Source organism: Podarcis liolepis (genome assembly GCF_965112155.1).
Source record: "Podarcis liolepis genome assembly, chromosome: 1".
Classification (NCBI taxonomy): Eukaryota; Metazoa; Chordata; class Lepidosauria; order Squamata; family Lacertidae; genus Podarcis; species Podarcis liolepis.
Window position 1 is genome coordinate 29,019,003 of NC_139554.1, and position 16,587 is coordinate 29,035,589.

Below are 16,587 nucleotides of genomic sequence, written 5' to 3' on the forward strand. Positions count from 1 at the left end.
TAATAATTTTTGTACTGAATTTTGTTAGTACTGAATTGCATTAGGTGGTTTTTTTGATAATGCAAGATGCCTTGAGTGGGCCATGCTCCAAAAGCACAACTTATAAATCATTTTTGCAATATACTAGCTGTCCCTCACAGAGACTGCATCAACTAAAGTTAACCTCAGTCTAACATAAGAGAGAGAGGTTTGAAGAAATTACCCCAGGTAGCTTATCTGAAATAAATATTGGTTATGGGTGTGAATTTTTAAGGTTGCTATGTAGAAAAACATCCCAAAAAAAGTCAATTTGCCATTATTTAACTAAATTAAACACAACTTAGAAATGCAAACAGTAGCTGACGGCCAGTGAATCACTAATTAGTAGAGGAAAACACTGAAGAGTGGAATCAACTACTCTCACAGAAACTGCAATTTATCTTCTCATCCCACCGACTCCTCTCTAGCTTTGCTGGGGAAAATCAAAGAACTGGATGGCCATTTCCAATAAATACTGACATCAGTTGCTTCCAATTGACATTTTTTGGTCATCAGCAACTGGTTCTGTCTCTGCGTCTACATTTAGAGTGGTTGAAGACAAACAACTCAAGAGGCTCACTCTGAAAAGTTGCTAAGGGGGTCTAGACTGCATACAGTAGAAAGGTGGCAGCTTGAGTTGATATTCCCAAATGGGCCTGATAGCATACCAAAGGAAGCTCTGCACTGCTCCTGCCTTGTTTTGTAGACATTCTATTTCCCATGCTGTCACTGACGGGTAGCAAAACAAACCCACCTTGTCTTACAACACTCTGAGAGTAAAGCTACCAATTCTATATCTTCTCGGTGCTTTGGGCCATCTGTTTCTCCAAAGAAGGTATGTGCTGGTGGCCTGGAATTAGTAGCTGCTTAGCCTTACAATCCTAAGCATGCCTACTCTAAGTCCTGCTGAATTCAATGGGGCCAACTGCCAGGTCAGTGGAGTTAGGATTGGAAGCTTATTCCAAAACCACTCCGTGAGTCAAGTACGTCAGCAGAACCATCTAAACCCTGTCACCCTTCCTGGTGGGTCCTGCTAAAAGGCCTTCAGAAATTACTGAGGGAAGCAATGGCATTGATACATGGTGTGGTGGGAAGGAAGGAGGGGTGAAGAAACAAACTTCCAGGCCCCAGGCCTCTATGATTCCTAAAACAGGTCAATTGGAACCAATGGGAAAATGTCACCTAAGCAACAGCAGCCACCCGGAGAAGCAACGGGCATGAGAAATTAATAGCTGCTCACAATGCTTATTAGCTAATATTCCTACCCCATTTACTTGAAACATGGACACTCATTAATATTTGCCAGGAAATAATGCTCTTAAGCATGTCAAGCCCAAATAAAATTAAGGCATCTCTCACCTGCAGAAAGCCCTCTCTACCAATTCCCCATGGTGCCTGAAATGCCTCCCATAAAACTTCCCCTGCCCCCACCATTTTGATTTCGGGTGGCTCAGTTTGCAAAGCCAAATTCTGCATGATGTCACTGAGCTTTTGTCCATCACTAATAACTTACTTGTAGGTAATTCAGGTGTGATAAATAGAATAATAGTGCATCTGAGTTGGTTATATATTCAGGTTTTACTTTTCAAGAATCAGCCAAAGACGTGGTCCTTTATTAAAGAAACCTTGGCTATCCCAGAGTTAGTTGCATTATGTTGGCAGTCAAGATCCTCTATATTTACATAAATCAAATAGGGTTCTAAAGAGAGCTTAGTGTAATTTACTGTATAGTTTACAGAGAATAGGGTTTGTGGTCTACCCCTCTTGTTTCGCATCTGGGAATGATGCCCAGAGTGCTGTCAAAATCAAACTCAAGCATCAAGGATGTGTCATAAATTGTATGCTACTCAGAACTGAGCCTTTGACATGAAAAAGAAGGTTATCATTTTGTAATAGGAATATCAATATTGATTTCTTTAAACTCATTGATCAGTCGTATTTCTACATAAAGCTGGGGAAAGGTTGGGCTGGAGAGAGAAATGCCACACTATCTGTCATAAATGCATTGGCAAGAACCAATTGGAGAGACCACTGGAGATTTGTGTTCCATGTCTACTTCACATGACAAATAATTTAGAAAGTACTTCCTCTCATAGAGGGAGGCTCTGCTAATACAGAAAGATGTCAGCATGCTAACAGGTTCTTAATAGGCAATTAAAGGCAGGCCTATGCTTATAGTAAGTGCCTCTTGTGGTACCAGTTAATTAGCATGATAAAATCCTCATTTTGTTTCATGATGGTTCTTTCGTTTGTATTCATGAGAGAAAAGGCATGGTAATTTACCCCTGTGAATGCTAGCGATAATTAAAAATGCAGAAAGTGATTTGACCCTTATCCACAATAAGGCTCAGGTGCAACAAAACCCATAGGAAGAAGAAGAGCTACTGCACCTTAATGAACTACAGACAGTTTAACATCACAGCCAACAACAGTGAAGTACTCATGGCTGGGGCAAGAAGAACAACTCAACAGTTTTTATTAGGCCTTTTCTGACCTTCCATAATATGAACATGACAGGGGGCATTGCACTGAATGTTGAAACTACATTCTCTCACAACTGATCATATATATATATGAATATTAAGGCCCTCATTTAATTATATGCAAGTATCTGTAAGCAAATCCTGATGGGCTTTCTTCTGGTAAGGTAAAGGTAAAGGGACCCCTGACCATTAGGTCCAGTCGTGACCGACTCTGGGTTGCGGCGCTCATCTCGCTTTATTGGCCGAGGGAGCCGGCGTACAGCTTCCGGGTCATGTGGCCAGCATGACTAAGCCACTTCTGGTGAACCAGAGCAGCACACGGAAACACCATTTACCTTCCCACCAGAGTGGTACCTATTTATCTACTTGCACTTGGACGTGCTTTCGAACTCCTAGGTTGGCAGGAGCAGGGACCGAGCAACGGGAGCTCACCCCGTCGTAGGGATTTGAACTGCCGACCTTCTGATCAGCAACTCCTAGGCTCTGTGGTTTGACCCACAGCGCTACCTGTGTCCCTACTTGCAAAAACTGGTGAGGATGTGCAAAAATGGAGCACTAAATGTGCATGTGCAGACACTCTTAACCATTCCACAATTCCAAATTGGCCCTGGGTTACCATTCCCCTTTCCTTCTTACTACACACTCTCACATGAAGGCACATGTTTACTGAATCCATGGTGTATGAAAAGGGGTAAAAATCAAACTACCACCCACAGAGTACTTAAATATGCTTAATATATAAATAAGTCATTTCCTTTTTATCAAAAAACCTATTTGTAGATTGTTATCAATACACACATCCAAACATAGCATAATAAATAGAAGCGCTTTTGGAGAAGTTCACAGTGCAATCCAATGCATGTCTGCTCAGAAGCAAATATTGTTGAGTTTAATTAAACTTCTTTCCAGGTAAGGGGGTACAGCTGCCTTCGCCAACTAAGTGCACTTCCGGTGTTTTGGACCACAACTTCCATCAGTGTGGGCTGGAGCTGTAGTCCAAAAAATCTGGAGAGAACCCAGCTGGCAACGGCTGTTGTATAGGATTGCAACCATATCCAATACTCACCTATCTTGGGAGTAAGTCCCAGTGAACTTAAACAGCAGTTACTGAGCTGAGTGGTTAGCCAAGCACAGGACTGCACCATTAGTCTCCTTTTGCTAATCATTGCCCTGCAACCAATAAAGCTAATAATGTTCGCTTTATTCCTTTAAAATTCTCATATTACAGAAACAACCTGAGGTTTTCTACCATGACAGTACAGTATTCAAGTACGTGTTTTGTTACCAGTTTTCTACAACTCTGGGTGTGTGGTTTTTTGCATGTTTGTGACACTCTCTTTGATTGTCTTAATAATTTGAAATTTGATTTCCTCCCCTCCTCAGTATAAAACTGCCCACTTCTACTTCATGCTTACTACTTCACAGTGAAAAGGGAGGAGGATGAAGGATAGTGAAACACATGGTGGAGGAGAAAGTGAGAATGGCAATTTCAGGGAACATGAACAAACCACCAATCAACAAGATGAAACACTGTGCGTGTGTTTTCTGCATTCCTTCAACACGTTAACAGAATAAGAAAAATGATAGCTAGAGTCTTACCTGTTGGACATACAATGGAGCTCTCACAGCCAGTACGCTTGGTAGACACAGTTGGAGAATATTCAACTTCCTCATGAGTGCTATCCTTTGAGTATGACTCTGTTTGCTCTTAATAACACAGACCAAGTGCTCCTTGTTATTTAATAGAAGTGACTGCATGATCTGATATTTTAAGTAGCCATTTCCCCAAAGTTCTTTGCCAGAAATCCCATAATGTCCTTCAGTAGAAACCAATTATTGACAGTCTAATCCTAATTTCGCTCCTCCCCCCACCATGTAGAAAAGTAGGGGGAAATTGTCAAAGATATAATTTGACTCAGGTTTTATTTGAAGCCCAGTCTATCAAATCTCTCCTTTCTTGTGGGGGGGGGGGGTTGCAAACCAAAATACAGATATCCTTTGAAATTCAGACTTATTTGAATTTTGCTATGCAGATATCCTTTGAAATTCAGACTTATTTGAATTTTGCTATGCAGTTTGCCAACCAAATAATGGTACAAAAATGCATCTGCTGGGGAAAGATGTGCATAAAAACGAACATATTGGTGAAATTAAATCAATGGGCACATGCGTGAAAAATGAGTGTATTTGTCACAATTGCATATGAACTGTGTTTATTAGGAAAAATTCACACTAAAATGCTGATGAATTTTCACGAGTATTGGGAAAATGAGAAACTGAAAGAACTGAACTACACAGGTTATTCCCTCCCTGATCAAAATCATGATGATCTATGTTCCCAGCTACATGTAACCAACAAAGCTCTCCAAGATTACTCCAAAATGTGCACATCAGTGCAAAAAAACCAACCCCCCCCAAACCTGCATCTTTGGCTATTTTCTCCTCATGAAGGAATGGGTTTCCCAAACCCCAAAACTGGCTGTGCAGGCAGTTTCTAAACTGCACCAAAATCCCCATTTCTCCTTAGCTAAAATGCATAAACTTTAGCCGTTGAACAAATGCAAAACAAGAACACAGCTCTCTACCTTATCAGTTTGACGGCAAGGCTGGCCTTGACTTTACCAGTAGAACAGACACAGGCATATCTTATGTCCTGGCCACAAATGACGCAGAGACCCAAGTCTGGGACTAACGCCAGAGCATGTTCTCGGAAGTAGTGACCTCTTGCTCCAAGATAGGAGTAGGAACAGGAATATCCTTTTATGGTCAGGAGTGCAGGAAGGAAATCCCTTTTATGGTTGAGAGTACCAGAGCAGGAACATATGTGATGTCAACCTACGTATACAAGCTGACGTGGTTGGAAGGTGGGGGAGGGTGCCTGGAGGATATATATACTGCATGAAACTTGTCATTTCTTTGGACTTGCTGTGGACTCACCACGCAAGTGCCTTCTGCTATCCGGAGAGCAGAATAAACTCTTTCTTTGAACCAACTCGGTGTCATTTTGACTTCCTTCCTCCTGTCACGGAGCAATGCAGACCCAATCGGTGAACTCCAATAAGGCTACATTTCTTGGTGCGTTGGCCGGGAATCCGCGTTCTCCGAGGACAGGACAAAGGACCGAGACGTCACTGCTAAGCGAACAGCTGGGTCGGCATTGGTGGCTCCAAGCGCGCACCCTGCCATTTCTAGGGGGAGCCCCCACGCCGTACCTGAGTGGAGACGCAGCAGAGACGGAAGAAAGAGACAGCAGCTGCACGGGGAAAAGGGTGCCCAAGGGAAGGGTAAGGTAGGCTCCACAGCTTGTTTGTGGGAGTCAGGGGTTTGATCAGCCCCGCCCAGTAGGAGCAGTAAAGTGCCGCTGGGTTTAGCCAGTAGAGAGCAGTAGTGTGCCGCTGGTTTGCCGGTAGAAGAGCAGTAAAGTGCCACCGGCTTTGGGAAGTTTATGGGTAAAGGGGATTGGGGAGGTGCATGGGGTTTGTATGTGTATGGGGGTTTGTATGTATGTGTATTTATTTGTGTATGGGGACACTCCAGTGAATGTTTTGAGTGGATGAGCCGTTGGGGCTCAGAGCCACTGACGAAGCGAAGTGTGGTCCTTGTAAGGTGCGGTTCCTAGTGATGCGAGTCTGTCTAGGCCACTAAGAGGACGCGGAGAAAGGTGACTGGGTGAGAAACAACTCTAGGTGGACGGAGTGTCTCAGGGCTATGGGGAAAAAAACAAAACCAACAAACAGCAAACTAACCCCCTTGCAGTGTTTGTTCTTTTTGGACAATTGGAAATGTCAAGCTACAATTGGACAATTGGAAATGTCAAGCTGTTTCCCCCTGTTCTGGGAAACAGACCTTAAAACACCTAGAATCTTGCAGAGTAAAAGTATAAAAAGGGATTATTTGGTCTTTAACACTAAAAGTGACATGAGTTGCTCATGAGGTCAAATTTTATATTTTCATGTTAAAGGTGAGGAGGTTTCAATTACTAATACAAACATGTAATCATGTACTGGTTTCAGAATTTGAATGTCATCAATTCACTGTGCTTTGAGCTACCTGGTATCTTAATGTTTTTGTTAATAAGTTTGTTTCTTATTGACTCTGTTGCATAAGGTACCCTGAGTGATTTAGAAACCACTTGTTAAATGTTGATCAAAAGTAAAAATGTACAAATGTATGGGAAAAGGTAGTGTTGTCAAAAGGGATGGGGTTTTAAATCCCATGTTCAGACAGATGAGAAGAGAAGTGAGAGGGTTACGGGGGACAAAGCAGTAAATCATCCCCCTTGCAGTGTCTGTGTTTAACACAGAAACAAAGACGCTATGCAGCCCTTGGTGGAGTCTGGAAACCAGGTTAAAATGGGGCCAAAGAACACATACCCTGAGTGTAAAAATTACAAAATTACTAAATATTGCATGGCATGCCAGCCCCCAGAGCATGAGCACGAGTACCTGTGTCATTTAAACATACAACCTGTTTTTGTTATCATAGAGGCGGTTCTGTAAATTTGACATACTTTTACAAGTAGCAGCAAAGGGAATTTGGAATATATTTGCAGACCTGTGTTGTGTGCGTACCTCACGAGTCTTTTCAAGATTGCATCTTGCTAACTGTGATTGTATGATGAATCTGTTTCCAAAGACCCCCGTTAACACCTAAAAGCCACCTCTCAGACGCAGCACAAGGTGGAGGAGGAAACACAGGACAGTATGTGCTTTAATTATAATTTGCAGCTTTTAAAACTTAAAGGGGTGTGCAAGTTAGATTTTATTATAGATCTCAGCTCAGTTTAAAATAAGGATGAGCATACTATTTGATACCAAAATTGGTTTTTGCACTACCTTTCTTCTGATATATTTTTGAAATGCGTCTAATTTTTATTTGTAAAAGGGATGAACAATTGTGTCCCAAATATTATGGGGAAGGTGTTGAAGTAGTAAGAGCTGGAGAAGGTAGAGGGAAGTAGAAAAGAAGGTGAGAGGTAGAGGGTAGAGAAGTGAGAATGTTGGAACAGGAGAAAAGTGGGTAATGGGCTGTAAAGACGGTTGAGTGTTTATGCTGATGAGTATTAATGAAAGTAATATATTAAGATGCTATTATTGAGAGAGAGTTTACTAAATATAGTAAAAGCTGAATTGCATAAAGGGTGTGTGTGACCAGCGACACACTGGTGTCAAAGTCTTGCATATGCTGTTAGCATGCAGTCAGATTCTTGGTTGAGGTTTCCGTGAGTAAAACCAGCTTTTAAATAATTCTGAATTAAGAATTAAGAATCCATAAATTAACAGCAAGAGTAGGGACCTGGAATATTGTTTGTGCTCTTTTTAGTATGTCCCTCCCATGAAAGATACTCACTGGACATCTATTAATTGAAAATTGAGATGGCTCTGAGTGTACATGCCAGGAGAGGTCTTAGGCAAAATAATTTTTATTTCCCTGTTTACATTAGGCTGTGGAAAGTGTTCCAAAACAGACATCTTATATGAGAAAGGGAGATATTGAAGCTCTTTGTGTTGATTGAACCTCCAAAGTTGTCAAATGCATTAGTGACAGCAGAATCAAGATGTTGATAGACAAATACCTCAATGCTTATTGATACAATTACCCCCCCCCCACTAGAGGACTAGTGGGTAGATCCAACCCAATATTTGTGTGTTAATAATGTCTACAGCTTCAAGAGCAACAAAAGCTCTATTAGAGGCTCTTTCCTTCAACTATACAATCTTGCAGGAAGTGCAGAGAAAGTGGAACTTGGGTTTTCAAACCAAAATGCTAAGTAAAACAGAATGATGTGAACACTGGCCCAACTGAGTGCATGAATGTGTGAATCCATTTAGGAAGAGTGTTGGGGTGAAATAGCAAGTGTGTGTATTGGGAAATTGGGACCTTAATTCATAAAGCAAATAACACCAAGCAAGCTTTGTCCTTCAGCAGAATACACTTAAGATACAATGTACACAAAGCTACAGTGATACACAAAAGCTACAGAGCTTTTCTCTAGTGTAGGATTTGTTTACATCCTCTGTAGCATACGCAAGCAGGACCAAAAATGCAGGAGGAATCAGATGCCACATTTTGAAGTAGGTGAAGGCCCCACTGCCTGTATTCGTTCGTTTGTGGTGTGTGCCTTTCTTTGTGGTTTCAAATATGAAAGTTGTCAGGCACTTCTTATCAGGGCTGCTGATGTCATATGCTTTCGTAGCCTTCTCCGACATGGTGATGTTCCCTAAAATGTTCCTAGTGCTCCAGGTCAGATATTTAGTTTCACATTATGAAAAGGAACAAGCAGGAACCTTTCCCCTAAACAGTGTCTTGCTTGGTACCTGCTCTCTCACCCCCCCATCTGCTCTACATAGGATTGAATTAAATAGATATGCAAAAAAAAAAAAAAAAAAAAAAAAAAAAAAGAAAGAAAGAAAGAAAGAAAGAAAGAAAGAAAGAAAGAAAGTTGGTGTTAAAGAGTTGAGTTGCACTCTGTCTCCTTCTGTGTGTAATATACAGATGCAGAAATGAGTTTATATTTAGTCAGCATGAGTTGCTTATTCCTCCTGTTTAATAGGAATACCCTTTCTGACTGTCATCAGATGTTTTCTTATAAGAAAACTTAGCCACACAGCAGGTAGCACTTAACTTATTGTTGTACTATAATTATAACTGAACCACTGTCCCAAGTCAATTAAGTATGTGAATATGTATATCAAGATTAAATCATTTGCAGATAAATAATAGATAATAATAGGGGGAAACTGGGAAGGACTGTCCTACAGTTTATTCAAAAGGTCAATCAACTTTCAAATGCAGCCCAACAGAACACCCTTTCGCAGTGAATATTCTGCAGAAAGAATTTAAAACAGAAGCATATCTTAAGAGGCAAAGGTAGGATAATCACGGTAATATGCTACCCTCCGAGAGAATCTCATTCTTTTGTGATTTAATTTCTGCTTGCAATTTGTGTGTATATGCTACAATCACATTTATCCCTGCAGAAGAGCCAGCATCTGGTACATGTTTTGTATGTGCTTTTAAGCTTTCTGTTTGTGTAAATGATTTCAGATGCCAGATCATCACCTGTGTCACCTTGTTAATGTACTTCATCTTTGTGTCAGTGTCACACACACACCGAGAGAGAGAGAGAGAGAGAGAGAGAGAGAGAGAGAGGATGAGAGGGGGGAATGATGTTGGGATTGAATAATTTAGAAAGTACTTAAGAAAAGGAGGTGAAGTAGACAAAAGGACAGTAAAAAAAAGGGTGTTTCAGTATATAAGATCATATAGCGATAAAGTGGGCGTAGTGCCTTTGGTCCTGAGGGCAGCAGAGTACAGGGATGGGAATTGGCTGAAGAAACAGAAGGCATTAATGGGGTAATGGGGCCCTTTGGATGTCCAGCAGTCCTTTGTTGGGCTCAAATTGTCGTTTTTGTGTGTGTATTGAATATATGTTATATGGTGATTTGTGGACCTAGTAGGTATCCAAAGCCATTTGCACATGGCGAAATATGTTTTCTATCAAGGTAATTTTATCAAGGTAATTGTTAGACCCTGATGATGATCAACCCATAGCCTATTTGTCTGGAAAATTAACCACTACGGAACAAGGTTTGCCTCCCTGCATGTGAGCAGTAGTGGCGGCTGCCACTGACTAAAAGAGAACTGACAGGTTCACCTTTGGACAAGAAACTACGTGCGTCACTCCTCATGCTGTGCCAGCATTGGTGGACATGAAAGGAACTTATTTTTCTATCCCAAGCAAAGATGATGAAGCGCCTAGCAGCTGACTTATACTGCCCATGCACCCGCGGTTGCAGCTGAGAATTACTGAGACTCTTAACCTGGTTACCTATGGGAGAGGATGGGCCTCCAACACCTGACTGCATATATTCCAGCAGGCCTGATTTGAAGGATGAAGCAAACCCCAGGCAGTATCTGATTGGACTGCTACGATTGATCTACACCAACCCCTTCGACTCACCATCTCTCGGTGCCCTACAGACGCTGCCTCACACTTCTCACCGCATCGGCTCGGTGCCCACCAGACGACTGCCCTGCTGATGCCACCCCTGGAAGCTGGCATCTCTACGCACGGCAAGAGAAAAATCCAGCGTGGACTAAAAAAGGACATTTTCTTTTCTTTCCCTTTGAATATGTAGCTTTGTATATAGCTTTGTGGGAGGTACCCCAGGTATTAGAAGAAGAAGGTATTAGGAAATAGATACATCCCTGTGCCCAAATGATGCAGGTAGGGCTGTGGGGGGACATGGTTTTGGCCAGGATGGTAGTCTTCTGATTTCTGGCCATCGCCGCGCCCACACAACTTAAGGTAACCCAGCGGCTAATGAGAGAATGGGGTGCCCGCAACACGCAGAAATGGAAGCCTATTCTGCAAACCGAACCAATTGCACGGTCTGCACTCTGGGACCAACAGATGCTTTGGAAGGAATACCAATCCTCCCTGTGCCTTGGAATGAGTCCTCAGTTACGGCCCCGATTTTGGGTTCCGCCGGATTTTGGGCTGCGTTAAATTTGACAGAAGGAGCCTGTGGCTTTAACATCTCTGACCATGGTGTAGCTATTCGGCACCTGGCAACAGAGAGAAGGTAGCCCATGTTCCTGTCCCAACCTGGAACGGATGGGACATGTCTTGGTTGACTGAGTGGCTTCCAAACCTTGGGTGGCTTAGAGGACTTGTAATGGTGTTAACGGACTAATCTTGCTTCTTTTCTGCTCCTGTATACCCTGCTTAACGCAATGCCTGTAAAATATGATGCGTAAAATGATGTCACGAATGATTCGGCCCCAGATTATAGCACTGACGTGAGAATACCAGCCAGTGCCTTGGGACGAGCCATAAGGCTGTCCAAAAGAAGAGGAGGGAATGAAGGAATGGGTTTCCCAAACCCCAAAACTGGCTGTGCAGGCAGTTTCTAAACTGCACCAAAATCCCCATTTCTCCTTAGCTAAAATGCATAAACTTTAGCCGTTGAACAAATGCAAAACAAGAACACAGCTCTCTACCTTATCAGTTTGACGGCAAGGCTGGCCTTGACTTTACCAGTAGAACAGACACAGGCATATCTTATGTCCTGGCCACAAATGACGCAGAGACCCAAGTCTGGGACTAACGCCAGAGCATGTTCTCGGAAGTAGTGACCTCTTGCTCCAAGATAGGAGTAGGAACAGGAATATCCTTTTATGGTCAGGAGTGCAGGAAGGAAATCCCTTTTATGGTTGAGAGTACCAGAGCAGGAACATATGTGATGTCAACCTACGTATACAAGCTGACGTGGTTGGAAGGTGGGGGAGGGTGCCTGGAGGATATATATACTGCATGAAACTTGTCATTTCTTTGGACTTGCTGTGGACTCACCACGCAAGTGCCTTCTGCTATCCGGAGAGCAGAATAAACTCTTTCTTTGAACCAACTCGGTGTCATTTTGACTTCCTTCCTCCTGTCACGGAGCAATGCAGACCCAATCGGTGAACTCCAATAAGGCTACACTCACATTTCTATATATATATATTTAAAGGTAGAGGAAAAGAAACTGAATATATGCACAGGGGTAATCCCTGGGGTTCTGTAGCTAGCATAGAGTTCTCAAACTATCAGTACTTTCCACGCCTTTGTCCTCCTTCATTTAATTATGCTTCTGTTGAATAATGGAAAGAAGCAGTTGGACTAGGACATCCCAGTTGGGAACAAGTATGTTTAGGGTTCTGAATAGCTAGATCCTATGAGTGGTAGCACTCTTATTCTTATTATAAAGTATATGAGTGGATATTTTAAAATTATTATTATTATTCATAAAAGCCCAGTCCAAACTTGTTTATAAAGTGTGTGTGTGTGTGTGTGTGTGTGTAAGAATATTTGAAGGGGAAATGTAGTAAAATAATAAATATGCAAAAGCCCATGTAATTAAGCATTCATGAAAGCAAAATTACTTAATCGAATGCTGGTGCTCAGGAGGAAACTTGCACAAAAAACATTTGATAACAATGAATCTTTTTCCAGTTGGAGAAAAAAATCTGATAGTCTCTCCATAGATTCCCTGTTTCTCTCCTTGACCTTTTCCTATTAAGTAACAGAGATGCGGGGGTTTCTTTGGGAGGGAAGAAAGCTTTGTTTCCTACTCTTAGCAGTCCTTGTTACACACTAACAGAATCATGGCAGCTGGGGATCTAACTGAAACATTTTCTGTGAATGGTAAAGTAGGATGGGATGACAGCCATAGTAAAGTTCCTCACATGACATGCTTTCAAGCACAGTGTAAGGAGTAATGGAGAGGACGTGGACCTTCTTAGATGCATTGGCTGCAAACCATTTACAGCCAACTTCAACCAACTGAGCATTCTCCTTGGGGGAAAAAGTCAAGGTGAAGCTACTAGGTATACCAAGAGATAGGAAGGTGCTACCACTGCATATCTTTCTTACTCTTATTCTGGCCTCACGTAAGAGGCACAGGAACGGGAGGAATCCCCATATCCACTGTCAAGAAGATGTGTGAAGGGAAACAAGGAAGCATTGCTCTATGCATCCTAGCTAAGTATTCATGTTTCTGTTGCAAACAAAAATATCAAGCATCTGTCACAACAAAATAGCAGATCTGGAAAACTTTGTGGTTTTTGCAGTTTTAATTTATCTAGAGAAAGTACTAGGTTTTGGGTGCTTGGGGCTATTGCTTTGGGGAACTGAGGTTTGCTCTAAGCATCAGCATTGCTTGCCTAAGGGGTTCCTTGCTAATTGTCTGCCTTTGTAAATAAACAAGATGCTGCAACAGGCCTGAAAAGCTCCTCTGGACGTTCTTGCTCAGGCTTGGCCAACCGGATGCCCTTCTGAGATTGTTGGACTACAACTCCCATCATCTCTGACCATTGCTCATGCTGGCTGGGGCTGATGGAAGCTATAGTCTAGCAACATTGTGAGGGCATCTGGTTGGGAAAGGCTCACTATTCAGGAGAGGCATGAAAATCAAGATGGTAGGGTGATCAATCTGAGTATTTATAAACTCTTCCCCATTCAAGAACATAATTTGTTCTTTAATCTAATGTATAACCCCGCTCAAAGAATGGATACCAATGAAATATCAGACAATGCAGTCACAGTTGTGGCCCAAACTACTTCTTTATTTATTGTCACAATAAAACAAAATTGTTGTAGTGGAGAAGTGCATACAGTACCTGTTATTAAAACTGCCTCTAAGGATATTTTCCCATGAAAGTGGAAAGCTACTGAAATATATTTTCAGTTCTTCCCATTCCCTGGATGCTCATCTGTGAAGCTGGGAAATATAACATTTCATTTGCCCCTGGAGAAATCTTTCACACACATTACATTCATATATAGAGCCGTCTCAAATCCTCCCCAAGCTTCAAAATCTACAAAATCCCAAAGCATTTTCTTAAAGCGAACTGAAAAGAAGAAACAGTTTCTAAAATAGCAATGGAAAGAATGTTAATTTCTTTTAAATATATATTTAGAGAGAGAGAGAGAACAAAATGAAACTTGAGGGGAAACTTACTGGCGTTACAGTTTATCCTGATACAGTCTAGATGGGGAAAAATAAATGAAAGATGAAATTGCATCCTTCAAGGTAACAGCTGCAGACATCCAAAAACAATCAGTCCACCCTTCCGGGGACAGACACACGCAAAGAGATGTGGCCATTTTATATTTATATACATTCTGTACAAACTTAGGAATGGCTGCATAGCTACAGTATATTCTACAGAAATATCAGAACCATGTATCTAACCCAGAACTGCGTGTATGTCTCTGTGCATATGAGTGTATGTATGTGCAAAAGAAAAGAAAAAAGAACAGAACAGAAAAAGAGAGAGAGAGAGAAAGAAAAATATATACTAGATACCACTATGTGGCAAGTCGGGAAAAGAGTGCATTGAATATTATCTAGTGATTCTAATCAATAACTGCTAATTAAAAATAGCTGGTATGTCACTTAGGAACATATATTCCCCTTCAAAATGCCAATCTTTTCCCCATTACATATAAATATATATATATTTTAAAAACCTTCTAGGATTCTTTTAAGAAGGGCAACCTTTACACTGCTTTTTTTGAATTACGCATGTGTCACTGCATAAATACAACACCTACCCGACAGTATACCTAGAGTTCTGGCTTGGAAAAATCTGCTGGTGCAATACTTAACCCTTTCCACCACTGCTAAGAACAGGTCTGTTCCTTTTGCAATAACCCAAAATTCTTTGGGAGAAAAAAAAATGTGTGTCATCACTGTTCTCCAAGATGAGGAAAGGATTAACATACTGCCCCTTGTTCCCTGTCATAAAATGGCCACTTGCAAACAGCTAACCGCACGAACGCCCAGCCCAGATTTCAGTTCAGTTTGGAGGATTGGGGTATTTTTTTTATTTGGGGTGGGGGGCAGTTGCTACAAAGACAGACAGACAGCCAGTTCTTCAGAGCCCTGTCTCACCTTTCTGTCTGAATGTTAGGACTGAATGATGCACCTACAACATTCAGGAAGAAGGTGAAATAAGCAGTGCAGAGGCAGGTCTGGTAATCTTTGCCAACTCTATATGCTTCACTCAGATGTTTCAGATAGTACAAATGGATAAAAACAAAGAAGGAAAAAGAACCAAGGTAATCCTGAAAACATGTTTTGCTTTTGGTAAAGTATCCCAAAGGCTGTGTACACATGAGCAGCTTAAACTGCAGCTAGGTCACTCTTTTTCTGAATTCAAATTGAAGCTGGTTTTGTGGGAAATGTGTTAAAATGTAGGCTATATTAATAAAAAAAACAGGATGCAGGACAGATAGTGAATTTGACTGGAGGGCTCTTAATTCTTAAGGTCACGAGCCACAGTTTCACAGTCCCAGCAATCCAGACTATATCATGTTATGTGTGGTATGTATATATAATGTTGGATAGTCAGAAACTTGGACAGTGGAGGATGTTGTATGTTTCAAGAACGCATGAAATAGAGTGGATGGTGTTACCTACTCTGTGCTTAGGGGAACAACTTAATACCCAATGAAAAGGACAGTCCTTCATATTAATGAGGAAAAAAATGTATTTTTATTTTTTATTTTGGAAAAAGGTGGGAGGAAAAGATGACAAGGAATCTGAGTGATCAGGAATAAACCAATCAGGAGCAGTGAAGCTGTAGAGAGTCTGTTTCCCAGCAGAACTTCTCATAAGAAAATATGGGTTTGGTTTCGTGCGATTAGGTTTGTCATGTGTCGTCAACCGCAACAGAAAAGTGGGAGCAAACAGTCCTTGAGCATTTGGTACGATCACCACACAGAGGTGGCTATATCCCTTTTGCAGATGTGTGCTGGTGGCGTGAGATATCAACATAGATAAAAGCTGCTTCTATAAACAAAAATCTTCCCAAAGCTGGGGGAGAGGAGGAGGATGGGAAGGAGAGAGAGAGAGATTATCTCAAATGGCTGTGCTTGGACATCCAGCTAAATAAAACTTTAGTGCGGTAAGAATGAATTTGGGAAAGCCTTAGGCTTGTATACACAGTTTAGCAGTTTAACACCTGAATCCTAACTGTTGTTAATCTTAACTATGGTTAGTTAAAACAATTCAGCTATGGTTCGTTAAAACAATTCAGGTTCAGAAACCATAGTCTGAAGCTGGCCTGTTTCACATAAACCATAATTAACCACATTTTGCTAGGTTTGGACAAGATGAGAAGCTAGAGTTGATCTAAAATTGAAGCGGAAACTTCCAAACTCTTCTTCATGCCTGTGCAGGAAGTGGGGGCAGGGAGAATACAACACCCTGAGGCCGCCTTTGTTTTCATCATGCTAAGCTATGGTTTAACATGATGCCTGAACTAAGCCAATGTTACGGTTATTAAAAATGGGTTTTAAACTGGAGTACAAAGAATAGGCTGATAACACATTAATTCCATTTAAGGAACTTGTTTGAAGTTGCAGAAACTGCTTAGGATTCCCTCACCAACTGTTCTGTTATTATCAGCCTTTTCCTACCTCTTTTGGGTATTATGAACAGATTTATTTGTTTAAGTCTGACATTCTGTCCCTAGCTGTCATTCCTGATTGTCTGCAAAATGGAGCAAGCGCAACTTGCCCTTCCATTCTTTG

The 16,587-nt window shown here is 41.5% G+C and overlaps 1 protein-coding gene across 28 annotated transcripts in view; it reads right to left on the bottom strand.

The window, feature by feature from the left end:
- The window catches only part of NRXN3 (neurexin 3), a 1,209,742-nt gene that overhangs the window by 786,320 nt on the left and 406,835 nt on the right, over window positions 1-16,587 (bottom strand). For 26 of the 28 annotated variants that reach the window (XM_083500839.1, XM_083500837.1, XM_083500847.1 and 23 more), the window contains one exon: window positions 14,009-14,035. The exons of the other annotated variants lie outside the window; for them this stretch is intronic. In XM_083500839.1, the coding sequence (XP_083356965.1) occupies window positions 14,009-14,035 (27 nt within the window). The remainder of the gene's footprint in view (window positions 1-14,008; window positions 14,036-16,587) is intronic. 28 annotated transcript variants of the gene reach the window in all.